Genomic DNA, 18,660 nt, shown 5'->3' with positions numbered 1-18,660 from the left:
TTCCCTCTTCTCAACATGATACTGAGGCATCTGTGTCAATCACTTTCGTCTCATCATTGTTATTGGAGGGGTCATTGTGTTGTTATTTGTCTAGTTGCATATTTAATATCCCCCCTCCCTTCTTTGTGTCTCTGTCAGGTACCTGGCTAAACTGTCGTCGGTGGGCAGTATCAATGATGAGGAGACGTGTGAACGTCTGCGAGGACTCATCCATAAACAGGTACACATCTACCCTGACAAACAGTAGCAATATTTTCAGGTTCCAAGGTTGGCAGGGTATGACAGGATGGTACATATGTTATAAAAGTTACACTACCGTTCAAAAGTTTGGAGTCACGTAGAAATGTCCTTGTTTTTGAAAGAAAAGCTAATCCAAGTTTATCATTTTAAAAGACTAATTGATCATTAGAAATTCCTTTTGCAATTATGTTATAACAGCTGAAAACTGTTGTTCTGATGAAAGAAGCAATAAAACTGTCCTTCTTTAGACAAGTTGAGTATTTGGATCCTCCGCATTTATGGGTTCGATTACAGGCTCAAAATGTCCAGAAACAAAGACCTGAAACTCGTCCGTCTATTCTTGTTCTGAGAAATGAAGATTACAAGCCATAGTAATTGAATTTGAACCAGGTGCAGATCTGTAATCTATGATCATTATTATAACAAGATACAGATATGTAATGTTATGATCATTATTCTAACCAGGTGCAGATATGTAATGTTATGATCATTATTATAACCAGATACAGATCTGTAATGTTATGATCATTATTCTAACCAGATACTGATCTGTAATGTTATGATCATTATTCTAACCAGATACAGATCTGTAATGTTATGATCATTATTCTAACCAGATACCGATCTGTAATGTTATGATCATTATTATAACCAGATACTGATCTGTAATGTTATGATCATTATTCTAACCAGATACAGATCTGTAATGTTATGATCATTATTATAACCAGATACTGATCTGTAATGTTATGATCATTATTATAACCAGATACTGATCTGTAATGTTATGATCATTATTATAACCAGATACAGATCTGTAATGTTATGATCATTATTATAACCAGATACAGATCTGTAATGTTATGATCATTATTATAACCAGATACAGATCTGTAATGTTATGATCATTATTATAACCGGATACAGATCTGTAATGTTATGATCATTATTATAACCAGATACAGATCTGTAATGTTATGATCATTATTATAACCAGATACAGATCTGTAATGTTATGATCATTATTATAACCAGATACAGATCTGTAATGTTATGATCATTATTATAACCAGATACAGATCTGTAATGTTATGATCATTATTATAACCAGATACAGATCTGTAATGTTATGATCATTATTATAACCAGATACAGATCTGTAATGTTATGATCATTATTATAACCAGATACAGATCTGTAATGTTATGATCATTATTATAACCAGATACAGATCTGTAATGTTACGATCATTATTATAACCAGATACAGATCTGTAATGTTACGATCATTATTATAACCAGATACAGATCTGTAATGTTATGATCATTATTATAACCAGATACAGATCTGTAATGTTATGATCATTATTATAACCAGATACAGATCTGTAATGTTATGATCATTATTATAACCAGATACAGATCTGTAATGTTATGATCATTATTATAACCAGATACAGATCTGTAATGTTATGATCATTATTCTAACCAGATACAGATCTGTAATGTTATGATCATTATTATAACCAGATACAGATCTGTAATGTTATGATCATTATTATAACCAGATACAGATCTGTAATGTTATGATCATTATTCTAACCAGGTGCAGATCTGTAAGCGCAGTGTGGAGGTGATGGATGCTGTGCGGCACGGGGCTCAGCTAGCCATAGACGAGTGTCAGTTTCAGTTCCGGAACCGCCGATGGAACTGTTCCACACTGGACACCATGCCCGTCTTTGGCAAGGTCGTCACACAGGGTACGCCTTAGTGTCAACAACTTATCTTACAGTTAATATACTTATGAACTTCTCAGGATAAAAACATTGGCATTTCAGTTGTAGGTGTGTGTTTAACATTGACCTGTGTGTGTGTGTGTTCTTGACAGGCACTCGGGAGGCAGCCTTTGTTTATGCCATCTCAGCAGCCAGTGTGGCGTTTGCTGTGACCCGGGCCTGCAGCAGCGGAGAGCTGGAGAAATGTGGCTGCGACCACAACGTCCACGGAGTCAGTCCAGAAGGTACACACACACACACACACACACACACACACACACACACACACACACACACACACACACACACACACACACACACACACACACACACACACACACACACACACACACACACACACACACACACACACACACACACACACACACACACACACTATTTGACTGCTAACTCTCTCTCTCATCCTCCCTCCCTCCCAGGGTTCCAGTGGTCAGGCTGTAGTGATAACATTGCTTATGGAGTGGCCTTCTCTCAATCCTTTGTTGATGTGAGGGAGAGGAGTAAAGGACAGTCCCCCAGCAGAGCACTCATGAACCTACACAACAATGAGGCCGGGAGGAAGGTATGATATATCACAACCAACAACTCTGTCATAGCAAAGTCAACACCAAAGAAAAAGACAGGAGATAAAAACATGCATTATTTCTGTCTCCCTGCAGGCCATTCTGAGCCACATGCGTGTGGAGTGTAAGTGTCATGGCGTGTCAGGTTCCTGTGAGGTGAAGACCTGCTGGAAGGCCATGCCGCCATTCCGCAAGGTGGGTAACGCCATCAAGGAGAAATTTGACGGCGCCACAGAGGTGGAGCAGCGCAAGGTGGGCACCACCAAGGTCCTGGTGCCACGGAACTCCCAGTTCAAACCTCACACAGACGAAGACCTGGTCTACCTGGAGCCCAGCCCCGACTTCTGTGACCACGACCCGCGCACACCAGGCATGCTGGGTACGGCGGGGCGGCAGTGTAACCGGACGTCGAAGGCCATTGACGGCTGTGAGCTGATGTGCTGCGGCCGGGGCTTCCAGACAGAGGAGGTGGAGGTGGTAGACAGGTGCAGCTGTAAGTTCCACTGGTGCTGCTACGTCAAGTGCAAACAGTGCCGCAAGATGGTGGAGATGCACACCTGCCGGTGATCACCATGGAAATCCCCAATGGAGACCCAAACAAATGCCCCATCACACCCCACTCTCTCCTTTCTCACCTGCACAGAAGGATGGGAGGGAGGGAGAGGGGGATGGTGTTTGTGGTTGACCTTTTCCCCATTTCAAAACCATCCCTATTCCTTTTACAATAGACCCCGGGAACAGACAGACAGAGGTGGACAGAGGACATGGGCATTCCCAGTCAGTTCATACAATGTTAAAGGAAAATGACACACATGCACGGGATGTATAGAACTAAAAATATATATATCCCAACAGAGTACTTTCCCTCTCTTCATTTTGTCTCACACTCGGTTGATTTACATTGTTTTGGTTGCTTTTGTTATATCTTTTATTCATTTTCTTTTCATTTTCTTTTTTAACTTATTTGACATTGTTGTGAGCGATTCGGGGTGGATTCGGTGAGGGGAGAGTGGACTGCATGGGAGAGGGACTGAGGGTGGGGTATATTGGACCCGGGGAAAGTGGGATGGCGTAGTGGGGAAAGGGGGGGTGGAGTTTAGGAGGGGGGGGGGGGGCTGAGTTTGCCCTCTGTCTTTGCTGCTGCTTTAGGGACTCATCTAGAGTGCTGGATGTAAAGGGAGAGACACGCCTGTCTGTCGGTCTGAGAGAACCGCCCAGAGGAGGAACGCTGACCGACAGACAGACATTTATTATTTGCGGTCCAGGTGTACATGACCGTGTTGTGTTGGGGTAAAGTTGTGTGGCCATTTGTCCCTGTACAGCCCTGATACTGCTCCACTCATCAAATTAGTCACAGATTTACAGAATTACTCACCGAGTCAAATAATTACTCAGGTCTCACAGAATCACTCACAGGCCGGGATTCCATAGGCATTGCGGCTTTTAAAGGCAATGTTCCCATGTTCGCAAATTATTAATTCATGGTAAACGCTACATATGTCGGCTCAATCAGAGATTGGATTGAATCCCATCATTAGTCTGTGTCAGACAAAGGGGGAGTTTGCCCATACAGATACATACAGACAGACAGACAGACAGACAGACAGACAGACAGACAGACAGACAGACAGACAGACAGACAGACAGACAGACAGACAGACAGACAGACAGACAGACAGACAGACAGACAGACAGACAGACAGACAGACAGACAGACAGACAGACAGACAGACAGACAGACAGACAGACAGACAGACAGACAGACAGACAGACAGACAGACAGACAGACAGACAGACAGACAGACAGACAGACAGACCACACCACAAACCACCGTCCCTACAGCTTACCACATACAACGAAGTCTACACACACAATGATCCCTACAGCTTATTACACAAAACGCAATTACCACACACATCACCGTCCATACACCTTACCAAACACAAAGATGCCAACACACACAAATCATACACCAAACACACACACAAAATAGATAACGTACAACACACACTAGCCACACACACACAACACCATATTCCACACACATCATACCATACGCTACTGCCAGGGCACAGGGACTGACCTATGTATGGCTATCATGTACAACCACATAAACCCAAGCTTTTCTATAGTAACATGCTATTCATTATAGAAACATAGATCTGTAAAGACTTATACACTGAAGAAGACTATTCTGAGTATGAATGTATATTAAAATGAAATATATGCTGTGTCAAAGATTATACTCTTGTTTGTCATATTTATTTTGGACAAAAAAAAAAAAAGAGTTATGTGTGTGTGTGGGGGGGGGTGCAAGAGACGGAGAGTATTCGTTGGCTTAATATCATTCATTAAAATAACAAACATTGCAGCTGACTTGGTACCAACATCATTAAAAAACAATATCCTGTCATTATCCTGAGTCCATTTAGTTGTGCCCTGAAGCCAAACCCAGGCCTGATTCCTTCCAGGTATGTGTTTAGTAGTGGCAGGCAGGCAGGATGAATGACAGGGACCAGGGGCTGGCTGCCCACATGTGTAGACGGTTCGTTCACCAGGGAGGCCTACAGAGTCCTGCCACAGTCTGGGAGAGCTTCTCTGTGTTCATTTCCACGTTGTCAAATACATACACTAGATGTACTAAAGAGGAGAGAAAAGACAGGTATGGAGTAAACGCTAAGTAAAATGTATATGTAGACTTTACCTTATCGGTTTGTGAGAAATACAGAGATATAGTATACATGGAACAGAACAGATACATTAAACCTACATGTGTAGAGAAGAGAAGGCTAGTACTAATCTAATCTAATCTATACAATGAGTTTTTGTCTTTACTGTCACTGGAAATCCAAAGAGAAGCCTTAACAACGGGACCCTCCCTGCAGTCTGACACCCCTCACCCTCTACCCACATACAACATACACACACGTCACCACAGGACACACATTTCTATGGGAACGGTCCGTGTGTGTGTGTGTTAGGTACATTACACCCCCAGGGTCTTCCCTCCACCACTGACACGTATAATCACATGTATGTGCCATAGATCAACACATCTATCACTCCAGATATCAGGACACATATCCCCTGGCCACGGGAGCAGGCACAGTGGGTTTGGGAAGAAACAGCATAGAGGTTCATGTTTCACTGCTTCTCTGATTCTTCTCAAATCAGAAGGTAAGAAGGCCAGTATACCAGGGAGCAGGGATGCAGACCACACGGTATCACTGATATCTTTATTCTGTCCGCCTCCAATAAGGCCCTCTGATGTCCCAGATGATGTGGAGAGAGGGGAGTGGGTCGCTACAGTGATTGGCTGATAATATTCCTCATATTGAAACTGGGCATTTCTTAGGGCTCCTGTCTGTACACAGTCAGCTAGGGAAAAAAGGGGGAAGAGAGGGGAGGAGAGGGGTATCAGTAAAACCTCTCCTTCCTGTGTTTGCGGAGGCGGAGATATTGAGGCCTAATAGCTTTAGTGCTGTGTTCACTAGGGCATTTGTGCGTGTGTGTATTGTGTGTGGAGGAGCAGAGCAATGGTGAAGAGAGAAACAGTTTAGGACTTGGCTGGTTCTAGTAGTACTTCCTCGGCATACCTGTGTGACTCGGTGTGAGGGTTCAGGAGGCACCCTGGTCACATCTGAGAACCATCTGAGGTGTGAAAATATTCCATGAAATATTCCGGTGTTGCAAGTTGAGTGGGTTGGTGTTCCCACAGCGTTCCTACAATGTTTCTAGGGACAAATGTTTCCCTGTGCTTCCCTGTCATCGCCTACCAACCAGGGCTGGTAAAACCTTGAATCATTGCCATTCTAACTTCTGCGACGCATATAAGGCCCTCCTCCGCCCTCCTTTCAGAAAAGCTGACCACGACTCTATTTTGTTGCTCCCTGCCTACAGACAGAAACTAAAACAAGAAGGTCCCGCCCTCAGGTCTGTTCAACGCTGGTTCGACCAATCTGATTCCACACTCCAAGACTGCTTCCATCACGTGGATTGGGATATGTTCCGTATTGCTTCCAACAACAACATTGACGAATATGCTGATTCGGTGAGCGAGTTCATTAGAAAGTGCATTGACGATGTCGTTCCCATAGCAACGATTAAAACATTCCCAAACCAGAAAACGTGGATTGATGGCAGCATTCGTGTGAAACTGAAAGCCCGAACCACTGCTTTTAACCAGGGCAAGGTGACCGGAAACATGACCGAATACAAACAGTGTAGCTATTCCCTCCGCAAGGCAATCAAACAAGCAAAGCGTCAGTATAGAGACAAAGTAGAGTCACAATTCAACGGCTCAGACACAAGAGGTATGTGGCAGGGTCGACAGTCAATCACGGATTACAAAAACAAAACCAGCCCCGTCATGGACCAGGATGTCTTGCTCCCAGGCAGACTAAATAACTTTTTTTCCCGCTTTGAGGACAATACAGTGCCACTGACATGGCCCGCAACCAGAACCTGCGGACTCTTCTTCACTGCAGCCGATGTGAGTAAAACATTTAAAAGTGTTAACCCTCGCAAGGCTGCAGGCCCAGACGGCATCCCCAGCCGCGTCCTCAGAGCATGCTCAGACCAGCTGGCTGGTGTGTTTACGGACATATTCAATCAATCCTTATCCCAGTCTGCTGTTCCCACATGCTTCAAGAGGCCCACCATTGTCCCTATTCCCAAGAAAGCTAAGGTAACTGAGCTAAACGACTACCGCCCCGTAGCACTCACTTCCGTCATCATGAAGTGCTTTGAGAGACTAGTCAGGGACCATATCACCTCCACCCTACCTGACACCCTAGACCCACTCCAATTTGCTTACCGCCCAAATAGGTCCACAGACGACGCAATCTCAACCACATTGCACACTGCCCTAACCCATTTGGACAAGAGGAATACCTATGTGAGAATGCTGTTCATCGACTACAGCTCAGCATTTAACACCATGGTACCCTTCAAACACATCATCAAGCTCGAGACCCTGGGTCTCGACCCCGCCCTGTGCAACTGGGTACTGGACTTCCTGACGGGCCGCCCCCAGGTGGTGAGCGTAGGTAACAACATCTCCACCCCGCTGATCCTCAACACTGGGGCCCCACAAGGTTGTATTCTGAGCCCTCTCCTGTACTCCCTGTTCACTCACGACTGCGTGGCCATGCACGCCTCCAACTCACTCATCAAGTTTGCGGACAACACTACAGTGGTAGGCTTGATTACCAACAACGACCAGATGTCCTACAGGGAGGAGGTGAGGGCCCTCGGAGTGTGGTGTCAGGAAAATAACCTCACACTCAACGTCAACAAAACAAAGGAGATGATTGTAGACTTCAGGAAACAGCAGAGGGAGCACCCCCCTATCCACATCGATGGGACAGTAGTAGTAAGTAGTAAGTTTTAAGTTCCTCGGCATACACATCACAGACAAACTGAATTGGTCCACCCACACAGACCATCACTCAATCATATATTTTTATGGACTTATTCTTTATCCCTTTACACTTGTGTTTATAAGGTAGTAGTTTTGGAATTGTTAGGTTAGATTACTCGTTGGTTATTACTGCATTGTCAGAACTAGAAGCACAAGCATTTCACTACACTCGCATTAACATCTGCTAACCATGTGTATGTGACAAATAAATTTGATTTGATGAAAATACTTGCCTGCAATTTCACATTTTGGCAGGCTTCCCTAGGAAATAACATAACCATGGACCCCATGCCAGTGAGAGGGCTCTGAGCTGTTTGGCCCACTCTAGCATGGCAGTCTAGAGACTAACCTGGGCTCTGAGCTGTTTGGCCCACTTTAGCATGGCAGTCTAGTGACTAACCTGGGCTCTGAGCTGTTTGGCCCACTCCAGCATGGCAGTCTAGTGACTAACCTGGGCTCTGAGCTGTTTGGCCCACTTTAGCATGGCAGTCTAGTGACTAACCTGGGCTCTGAGCTGTTTGACCCACTCTAGCATGGCAGTCTAGTGACTAACCTGGGCTCTGAGCTGTTTGGCCCACTTTAGCATGGCAGTCTAGTGACTAACCTGGGCTCTGAGCTGTTTGGCCCACTCTAGCATGGCAGTCTAGTGACTAACCTGGGCTCTGAGCTCTTTGGCCCACTTTAGCATGGCAGTCTAGTGACTAACCTGGGCTCTGAGCTGTTTGGCCCACTTTAGCATGGCAGTCTAGTGACTATCCTGGGCTCTGAGCTGTTTGGCCCACTCTAGCATGGCAGTCTAGTGACTAACCTGGGCTCTGAGCTGTTTGGCCCACTCTAGCATGGCAGTCTAGTGACTAACCTGGGCTCTGAGCTGTTTGGCCCACTTTAGCATGGCAGTCTAGTGACTAACCTGGGCTCTGAGCTGTTTGGCCCACTCTAGCATGGCAGTCTAGAGACTAACCTGGGCTCTGAGCTGTTTGGCCCACTTTAGCATGGCAGTCTAGTGACTAACCTGGGCTCTGAGCTGTTTGGCCCACTCTAGCTGTCATGTTTGTCATTTATTATCATGTCTTGTCCCTGTGCTCCCCATTCTATTCGTTTCCCTCTGCTGGTCTTATTAGGTTCTTTCCCTCTTTCTATCCCTCTCTCTCCCCCTCCCTCTCTCACTCTCTCGCTCTCTCTTCTCTCTATCGTTCCGTTCCTGCTTCCAGCTGTTCCTATTCCCCTAATCATCATTTAGTCTTCCCACACCTGTTCCCGATCCTTTCCCCTGATTGGAGTCCCTATTTATTCCTTTGTGTTCCGTTCCTGTCCCGTCGGTTCCTTGTTTAGTATTCACCGTGCTGTGATTGTGTTTCGCCCTGTCCTGTCGTGTTTTTTGCCTTCATCAGATGCTGCGTGTGAGCAGGTGTCTCTGTCAACTACGGCCTGCGCCTACCCGAAGCGACCTGCAGTCTGTGGCCGCTTCTCTTGTTATTCCCCTGTACAGACTAGAGGATTTCTGTTATTCCCTGTTTGGACTTGAATAAACTCTGTTTCTGTTAAGTCGCTTTTGGGTCCTCTATCACCTGCATGACAGAAGGAACCGACCAAGGAATGGACCCAGCGACTTCAGACGCTCGTTACACTGCCGTCAAGATCCAAGGAGCCATGCTCGGCAGACACGAGCAGGAATTGTCTGCTGCTCGCCATGCCGTGGAGAACCTGGCCGCTCAGGTTTCCGACCTCTCTGGACAGTTCCAGAGTCTACGTCTCGTGCCACCTGTTACTTCCTGGCCTGCCGAGCCTCCAGAACCTAGGGTTAATAACCCACCTTGCTACTCCGGGCAGCCCACTGAGTGCCGCTCCTTTCTCACGCAGTGTGAGATTGTGTTCTCTCTCCAACCCAACACATACTCTAGAGAGAGAGCTCGGGTTGCTTACGTCATTTCACTCCTTACTGGCCGGGCTCGAGAATGGGGCACAGCTATCTGGGAGGCAAGGGCTGATTGCTCTAACAAGTTCCAGAACTTTAAAGAGGAGATGATTCGGGTTTTTGACCGTTCAGTTTTTGGTAGGGAGGCTTCTAGGGCCCTGGCTTCCTTATGCCAAGGTGAACGGTCCATAACGGATTATTCTATTGAGTTTCGCACTCTTGCTGCCTCTAGTGAGTGGAACGAGCCGGCGCTGCTCGCTCGTTTTCTGGAGGGACTCCACGCAGTGGTTAAGGATGAGATTCTCTCCCGGGAGGTTCCTTCAGATGTGGACTCTTGATTGCTCTCGCCATCCGCATAGAACGACGGGTAGATCTTCGTCACCGGGCTCGTGGAAGAGAGCTCGCATCAACGGCGTTTCCCTGCTCCGCATCGCAACCATCTCCCTCCTCTGGCTTTGAGACTGAGCCCATGCAGCTGGGAGGGATTCGCATCTCGACTAAAGAGAGGGAACGGAGGATCACCAACCGCCTGTGCCTCTATTGCGGAGTTGCTGGACATTTTGTTAATTCATGTCCAGTAAGAGGCCAGAGCCCATCAGTAAGCGGAGGGCTACTGGTGAGCGCTACTACTCAGGTCTCTTCATCTAGATCTTGTACTACTATGTCGGTCCATCTACGCTGGACCGGTTCGGGTGCTACATGCAGTGCCTTGATTGACTCTGGGGCTGAGGGTTGTTTCATGGACGAAGCATGGGTTCGGAAACATAACATTCCTTTCAGACCGTTAGACAAGCCTACGCCCATGTTTGCCTTAGATGGTAGTCATCTTCCCAGTATCAAATTTGAGACACTACCTTTAACTCTCACAGTATCTGGTAACCACAGTGAGACTATTTCTTTTTTGATTTTCCGTTCACCGTTTACACCTGTTGTTTTGGGTCATCCCTGGCTAGTATGTCATAATCCTTCTATTAATTGGTCTAGTAATTCTATCCTATCCTGGAACGTTTCTTGTCATGTGAAGTGTTTAATGTCTGCCATCCCTCCCGTTTCTTCTGTCCCTACTTCTCAGGAGGAACCTGGCGATTTGACAGGAGTGCCGGAGGAATATCATGATCTGCGCACGGTCTTCAGTCGGTCCCGAGCCAACTCCCTTCCTCCTCACCGGTCGTATGATTGTAGTATTGATCTCCTTCCGGGGACCACTCCTCCTCGAGGTAGACTATACTCTCTGTCGGCTCCCGAACGTAAGGCTCTCGAGGATTATTTGTCTGTGTCTCTTGACGCCGGTACCATAGTGCCTTCTTCCTCTCCGGCCGGGGCGGGGTTCTTTTTTGTTAAGAAGAAGGACGGTACTCTGCGCCCCTGCGTGGATTATCGAGGGCTGAATGACATAACGGTTAAGAATCGTTATCCGCTTCCCCTTATGTCATCAGCCTTCGAGATTCTGCAGGGAGCCAGGTGCTTTACTAAGTTGGACCTTCGTAACGCTTACCATCTCGTGCGCATCAGAGAGGGGGACGAGTGGAAAACGGCGTTTAACACTCCGTTAGGGCATTTTGAGTACCGGGTTCTGCCGTTCGGTCTCGCCAATGCGCCAGCTGTTTTTCAGGCATTAGTTAATGATGTTCTGAGAGACATGCTGAACATCTTTGTTTTTGTCTATCTTGACGATATCCTGATTTTTTCTCCGTCACTCGAGATTCATGTTCAGCACGTTCGACGTGTTCTACAGCGCCTTTTAGAGAATTGTCTCTACGTAAAGGCTGAGAAGTGTTCTTTTCATGTCTCCTCCGTTACTTTTCTCGGTTCCGTTATTTCCGCTGAAGGCATTCAGATGGATTCCGCTAAGGTCCAAGCTGTCAGTGATTGGCCCGTTCCAAGGTCACGTGTCGAGTTGCAGCGCTTTTAGGTTTCGCTAATTTCTATCGGCGTTTCATTCGTAATTTCGGTCAAGTTGCTGCCCCTCTCACAGCTCTTACTTCTGTCAAGACGTGTTTTAAGTGGTCCGGTTCCGCCCAGGGAGCTTTTGATCTTCTAAAAGAACGTTTTACGTCCGCTCCTATCCTCGTTACTCCTGACGTCACTAGACAATTCATTGTCGAGGTTGACGCTTCAGAGGTAGGCGTGGGAGCCATTCTATCCCAGCGCTTCCAGTCTGACGATAAGGTTCATCCTTGCGCTTATTTTTCTCATCGCCTGTCGCCATCTGAGCGCAACTATGATGTGGGTAACCGTGAACTGCTCGCCATCCGCTTAGCCCTAGGCGAATGGCGACAGTGGTTGGAGGGGGCGACCGTTCCTTTTGTCGTTTGGACAGACCATAAGAACCTTGAGTACATATCCGTTCTGCCAAACGACTTAATGCCCGTCAAGCTCGTTGGGCGTTGTTTTTCGCTCGTTTCGAGTTTGTGATTTCTTACCGTCCGGGTAGCAAGAACACCAAGCCTGATGCCTTATCCCGTCTGTTTAGTTCTTCTGTGGCTTCTACTGATCCCGAGGGGATTCTTCCTTATGGGCGTGTTGTCGGGTTAACAGTCTGGGGAATTGAAAGACAGGTTAAGCAAGCACTCACACACACTGCGTCGCCGCGCGCTTGTCCTAGTAACCTCCTTTTCGTTCCTGTTTCCACTCGTCTGGCTGTTCTTCAGTGGGCTCACTCTGCCAAGTTAGCTGGTCATCCCGGTGTTCGAGGCACTCTTGCGTCTATTCGCCAGCGCTTTTGGTGGCCGACTCAGGAGCGTGACACGCGCCGTTTCGTGGCTGCTTGTTCGGACTGCGCGCAGACTAAGTCGGGTAACTCTCCTCCTGCCGGTCGTCTCAGACCGCTCCCCATTCCTTCTCGACCATGGTCTCACATCGCCTTAGACTTCATTACCGGTCTGCCTTTGTCTGCGGGGGAAGACTGTGAGAGCCGCCAATAAACGCAGGATTAAGAGTCCAAGGTATTGTTGCGGCCAGAGAGTGTGGCTTTCCACTCGCAACCTTCCTCTTACGACAGCTTCTCGTAAGTTGACTCCGCGTTCATTGGTCCGTTCCGTGTCTCCCAGGTCGTCAATCCTGTCGCTGTGCGACTGCTTCTTCCGCGACATCTTCGTCGCGTCCATCCTGTCTTCCATGTCTCCTGTGTTAAGCCCTTTCTTCGCACCCCGTTCGTCTTCCCTCCCCCCTCCCGTCCTTGTCGAGCGCACCTATTTACAAGGTACATAAGATCATGGACATGCGTTCTCGGGGACGGGGTCACCAATACTTAGTGGATTGGGAGGGTTACGGTCCTGAGGAGAGGAGTTGGGTTCCGTCTCGGGACGTGCTGGACCGTTCACTCATCGATGATTTCCTCCGTTGCCGCCAGGATTCCTCCTCGAGTGCGCCAGGAGGCGCTCGGTGAGTGGGGGGTACTGTCATGTTTGTCATTTATTATCATGTCTTGTCCCTGTGCTCCCCATTCTATTCGTTTCCCTCTGCTGGTCTTATTAGGTTCTTTCCCTCTTTCTATCCCTCTCTCTCCCCTCCCTCTCTCACTCTCTCGCTCTCTCTTCTCTCTATCGTTCCGTTCCTGCTCCCAGCTGTTCCTATTCCCCTAATCATCATTTAGTCTTCCCACACCTGTTCCCGATCCTTTCCCCTGATTGGAGTCCCTATTTATTCCTTTGTGTTCCGTTCCTGTCCCGTCGGTTCCTTGTTTAGTATTCACCGTGCTGTGATTGTGTTTCGCCCTGTCCTGTCGTGTTTTTTGCCTTCATCAGATGCTGCGTGTGAGCAGGTGTCTCTGTCAACTACGGCCTGCGCCTACCCGAAGCGACCTGCAGTCTGTGGCCGCTTCTCTTGTTATTCCCCTCTACAGACTAGAGGATTTCTGTTATTCCCTGTTTGGACTTGAATAAACTCTGTTTCTGTTAAGTCGCTTTTGGGTCCTCTATCACCTGCATGACACTAGCATGGCAGTCTAGTGACTAACCTGGGCTCTGAGCTGTTTGGCCCACTCTAGCATGGCAGTCTAGAGACTAACCTGGGCTCTGAGCTGTTTGGCCCACTTTAGCATGGCAGTCTAGTGACTAACCTGGGCTCTGAGCTGTTTGGCCCACTCTAGCATGGCAGTCTAGTGACTAACCTGGGCTCTGAGCTGTTTGGCCCACTCTAGCATGGCAGTCTAGAGACTAACCTGGGCTCTGAGCTGTTTGGCCCACTTTAGCATGGCAGTCTAGTGACTAACCTGGGCTCTGAGCTGTTTGGCCCACTTTAGCATGGCAGTCTAGTGACTAACCTGGGCTCTGAGCTGTTTGGCCCACTCTAGCATGGCAGTCTAGTGACTAACCTGGACTCTGAGCTGTTTGGCCCACTCCAGCATGGCAGTCTAGTGACTAACCTGGGCTCTGAGCTGTTTGGCCCACTTTAGCATGGCAGTCTAGTGACTAACCTGGGCTCTGAGCTGTTTGGCCCACTCTAGCATGGCAGTCTAGTGACTAACCTGGGCTCTGAGCTGTTTGGCCCACTCTAGCATGGCAGTCTAGTGACTAACCTGGGCTCTGAGCTCTTTGGCCCACTTTAGCATGGCAGTCTAGTGACTAACCTGGGCTCTGAGCTGTTTGGCCCACTCTAGCATGGCAGTCTAGAGACTAACCTGGGCTCTGAGCTGTTTGGCCCACTTTAGCATGGCAGTCTAATGACTTAAATGTAAATGTAGTGACTAACCTGGGCTCTGAGCTGTTTGGCCCACTCTAGCATGGCAGTCTAGTGACTAACCTGGGCTCTGAGCTGTTTGGCCCACTCTAGCATGGCAGTCTAGAGACTAACCTGGGCTCTGAGCTGTTTGGCCCACTTTAGCATGGCAGTCTAGTGACTAACCTGGGCTCTGAGCTGTTTGGCCCACTCTAGCATGGCAGTCTAGTGACTAACCTGGACTCTGAGCTGTTTGGTCCACTCCAGCATGGCAGTCTAGTGACTAACCTGGGCTCTGAGCTGTTTGGTCCACTCTAGCATGGCAGTCTAGTGACTAACCTGGGCTCTGAGCCGTTTGGTTCACTCCAGCATGGCAGTCTAGTGACTAACCTGGGCTCTGAGCTGTTTGGCCCACTCTAGCATGGCAGTCTAGTGACTAACCTGGGCTCTGAGCCGTTTGGTTCACTCCAGCATGGCAGTCTAGTGACTAACCTGGGCTCTGAGCTGTTTGGTCCACTCTAGCATGGCAGTCTAGTGACTAACCTGGGCTCTGAGCTGTTTGGTCCACTCCAGCATGGCAGTCTAGTGACTAACCTGGGCACTTGAGTGGACACTACAGCATCTACTGGATCAGCCCAGAAAGTGTACAGCTACACAGTTATAGGTTGGCTATCCATGGTGCCTAACCTGCTATACTGGATACGTCATTGGAATGTTGCCTTTTGGCACATTACATTTACATTTACATTTAAGTCATTTAGCAGACGCTCTTATCCAGAGCGACTTACAAATTGCAAGTTAGCAGTGTGAACGACAGGAGTAACAAGAATACATACTACTGTACACTCAGGGCTTAATCACACATATGTACACCCAACCTGTCACATAAATCGTGGACAGATTTCAATTGGAGACGTGCATGTTTAGGTTACGTTACATTTGTACGTCTAGGATACAGTCCTTTTTTCTTTCACCTGTTCCTCTGTGCCTAGGTTTCACACACATACACATACACCCGTGTGTGTGTGTGTGAGGGGTGTAACAGTTAACCAGTCAAAGCCATGGTATATGAGTGAAAAAGAGAGTATGGAGGCTTTAGTTCTCAGCCCTGACCTCCCAGGCCTCTCTCTAACTCACATCTCACCAGCATATTTCTCATATTAAAAGAAAACAAGTTACACAAATGAGACAGATGGTTCTTGTTTGTGATGACAGTTGCAATTTTTGGGGTTTGAGGAGTGAGAGCCAAGTTGTGCAACACACAGAGACTGACAAAAACCCAGCGCTGAACCCCACACCCTGAGGATGCAACACCTAGCAGACCTGTACATGTTGTTAGATTTACAAGCTCTTTCTCTGTATCTGTATTTCAATTCTTCTATTTGTGTAGTAAACTAAGAGTAGTCAATTCATATTGTGAAAGGTTTGCGGTGTAGCATTATTGAAATGTAAAGGTAATTTCCAATTGAGCTGACATATGCAGAGCCCTAAGGATCAGTATGGATTCTCACCAGAAGTACTACAGTGGTTCATCCTTTAAAAGTTGCAGCGTACTACAGCTCAGCTTGCATGGTGCCACAGAATTCTATGGTACGTTATTTAAGTGCCAACCACTGGTACCATTAATGCTAGTTAGTGCTAGTTTGACCACCAGAGGGCATCTTTGAAAAGCATTTGATAGCCTTCAATAGTGGCTGTACTAGAGAATTTAAAACCTTTTTTTTAGAACATAGCATATGAGACTGATTTTAAGAAATGTTGCTTAAGTAATTTGATTCATATTATGGTGTTTCTATTCCAAGAAAAACGAAAAACCCTCTGGATTTCCTTTAGGATGGAACGGAAAATATGGCGCTGTATAACGTGACTGCCGGGCTGCAGTGCTGGGCTATTTATCTAAAGAATCCTCATGTTGTGCGGGCACGCAGGAGACCGGGGTTCAATTCCCCAATGGGGAGGAAGGAATAGGCTGTCCTTGAAAATAAGAATTTGTTCTTAACTGACTTGCCTAGTTAAATAAAGGATACACTAAGAGCGTAACATTTCTACACCCTAATTGCAGTCTAACCAATACCTAAACGGAGATTCAGTGAAAATAAAAATCTCATTGATTTATCAAGACCAGTCCCCATGCTTGTCCCAGAGCAGTGCGAACCGGTGCTAAAATAGTTGTAGGCTATTGCTTCAAATGCTATTGCTTATAACTTTAATATGCTCTTTAAATAAATAAGACCTACACCACTTTTAACAGCACATTACTCAACACTAGTGAGACTCATGTTGGCTATGGTAGGCCTACAGTACATCAAAAAATATTACATGACTCTCCGCCAATAATTACATGCAGTGGGGAGAACAAGTATTTGATAACCTGCAAAATCGGCAGTGTTTCCTACTTACAAAGCATGTAGAGGTCTGTAATTTTTATCACGGGGACACTTCAACTGCGAGAAACGGAATCTAAAGCAAAAATCCAGAAAATCACATTCTATGATTTTTAAGTAATTAATTTGCCTTTTATTGCATGACATAAGTATTTGATACATCAGAAAAGCAGAACTTAATATTTGGTCCAGAACCCTTGGTTTGCAATTACAGAGATCATATGTTTCCTGTAGTTCTTGACCAGGTTTGCACACACTGCAGCAGGGATTTTGGCCCACTCCTCCATACAGACCTCCAGATCCTTCAGGTTTCGGGGCTATCGCTGGGCAATACGGACTTTCAGCTCCCTCCAAAGATGTTCTATTGGGTTCAGGTCTGGAGACTGGCTAGGCCACTCCAGGACCTTGAGATGCTTCTTACAGAGCCACTCCTTAGTTGCCCTGGCTGTGTGTTTCAGGTCGTTGTTATGCTGGAAGACCCAGCCACGACCCATCTTCAATGGTCTTACTGAGGGAAGGAGGTTGTTGGCCAAGATCTTGCGATACATGGCCCCTTCCATCCTCCCCTCAATACAGTGCAGTCGTTCTGTCCCCTTTGCAGGAATGCATCCACAAAGAATGATGTTTCCACCTCCATGCTTCACAGTTGGGATGGTGTTCTTGGGGTTGTACTCATCCCTCTTCTTCCTCCAAACACAGCGAGTGGAGTTTAGACCAAAAAGCTCTATTTTTGTCCTATCAGACCACATGACCTTCTCCCATTCCTCCTCTGGATCATCCAGATAATTATTGGCAAACGTCAGACGGGCCTGGACATGCGCTGGCTTCAGCAGGGGGACCTTGCGTGTGCTGCAGGATTTTAATCCATGACGGCGTAGTGTGTTACTAATGGTTTCCTTTGAGACTGTGGTCCCAGCTCTCTTCAGGTCATTGACCAGGTCCTGCCGTGTAGTTCTGGGCTGATCCCTCACCTTCCTCTTATTCATTGATGCCCCACAAGGTGAGATCATGCATGGAGCCCCAGACCGAGGGTGACCGTCATCTTGAACTTCTTCCATTTTCTAATAATTGCGCTAACAGTTGTTGCCTTCTCACCAAGTTGCTTGCCTGTTGTCCTGTAGCCCATCCCAGCCTTGTGCAGGTCTACAATTTCATCCCTGATGTCCTTACACAGCTCTCTCGGGTGTTGGCCATTGTGGAGACGTTGGAGTCTGTTTGATTGAGTGTGTGGACAGGTGTCTTTTATAAAGGTAACGAGTTCAAACAGGTGCAGTTAATACAGATAATGAGTGGATCAAGCTATGGCCATAGCATCCTATAGCCTAATTTCCTCGGTCAAACAGGTAAGCCTACCTCTGACTTCTTAAATAGGAAGAAACCTTTGATTCTCCTCCTGAAATGCCACTGTAGCTCTACACAGCACAGCCATTGGTTAAGCAGCACACAAAAACGGTTTGGATCAGTAACAGCAGAGCAGGCCGAGGCTCCGGGTTGGAATATCAATTGCAGTGTGTAATGTAATCTAGTTGTATTTACACCATCCTAGCAGCTATCTTAGAAATATAACTTTTCTCTGAGCATGCACTTCGTAGCCTATCACCTATATATCTGTGATGCATGATATCACCTTTAGGCTCTGGATAAAACCGTTTGAGACCACACTAAGTAGACTATAGGCGCA

General features: G+C 46.9%; 1 protein-coding gene across 1 annotated transcript in view; it reads left to right on the top strand.

Annotated features, from left to right (window-relative positions):
- The window catches only part of LOC124020085 (protein Wnt-4a-like), a 31,343-nt gene extending 27,705 nt beyond the window's left edge, over positions 1-3,638 (top strand). The window contains exons 2-6 of the mRNA XM_046335497.1: positions 139-220; positions 1,846-1,999; positions 2,128-2,259; positions 2,455-2,597; positions 2,695-3,638. Of these exons, the coding sequence (XP_046191453.1) occupies positions 139-220; positions 1,846-1,999; positions 2,128-2,259; positions 2,455-2,597; positions 2,695-3,165 (982 nt within the window). The 3' untranslated portion in view covers positions 3,166-3,638. The remainder of the gene's footprint in view (positions 1-138; positions 221-1,845; positions 2,000-2,127; positions 2,260-2,454; positions 2,598-2,694) is intronic.
- Positions 3,639-18,660: the final 15,022 nt, after the last annotated feature.

The sequence above is a fragment of the Oncorhynchus gorbuscha genome, linkage group LG03 (genome assembly GCF_021184085.1).
Source record: "Oncorhynchus gorbuscha isolate QuinsamMale2020 ecotype Even-year linkage group LG03, OgorEven_v1.0, whole genome shotgun sequence".
NCBI classification, from domain to species: domain Eukaryota; kingdom Metazoa; phylum Chordata; class Actinopteri; order Salmoniformes; family Salmonidae; genus Oncorhynchus; species Oncorhynchus gorbuscha.
The sequence above is the reverse complement of the archived record's forward strand: the minus strand, read 5'-3'. Positions and strand labels throughout refer to the sequence as shown.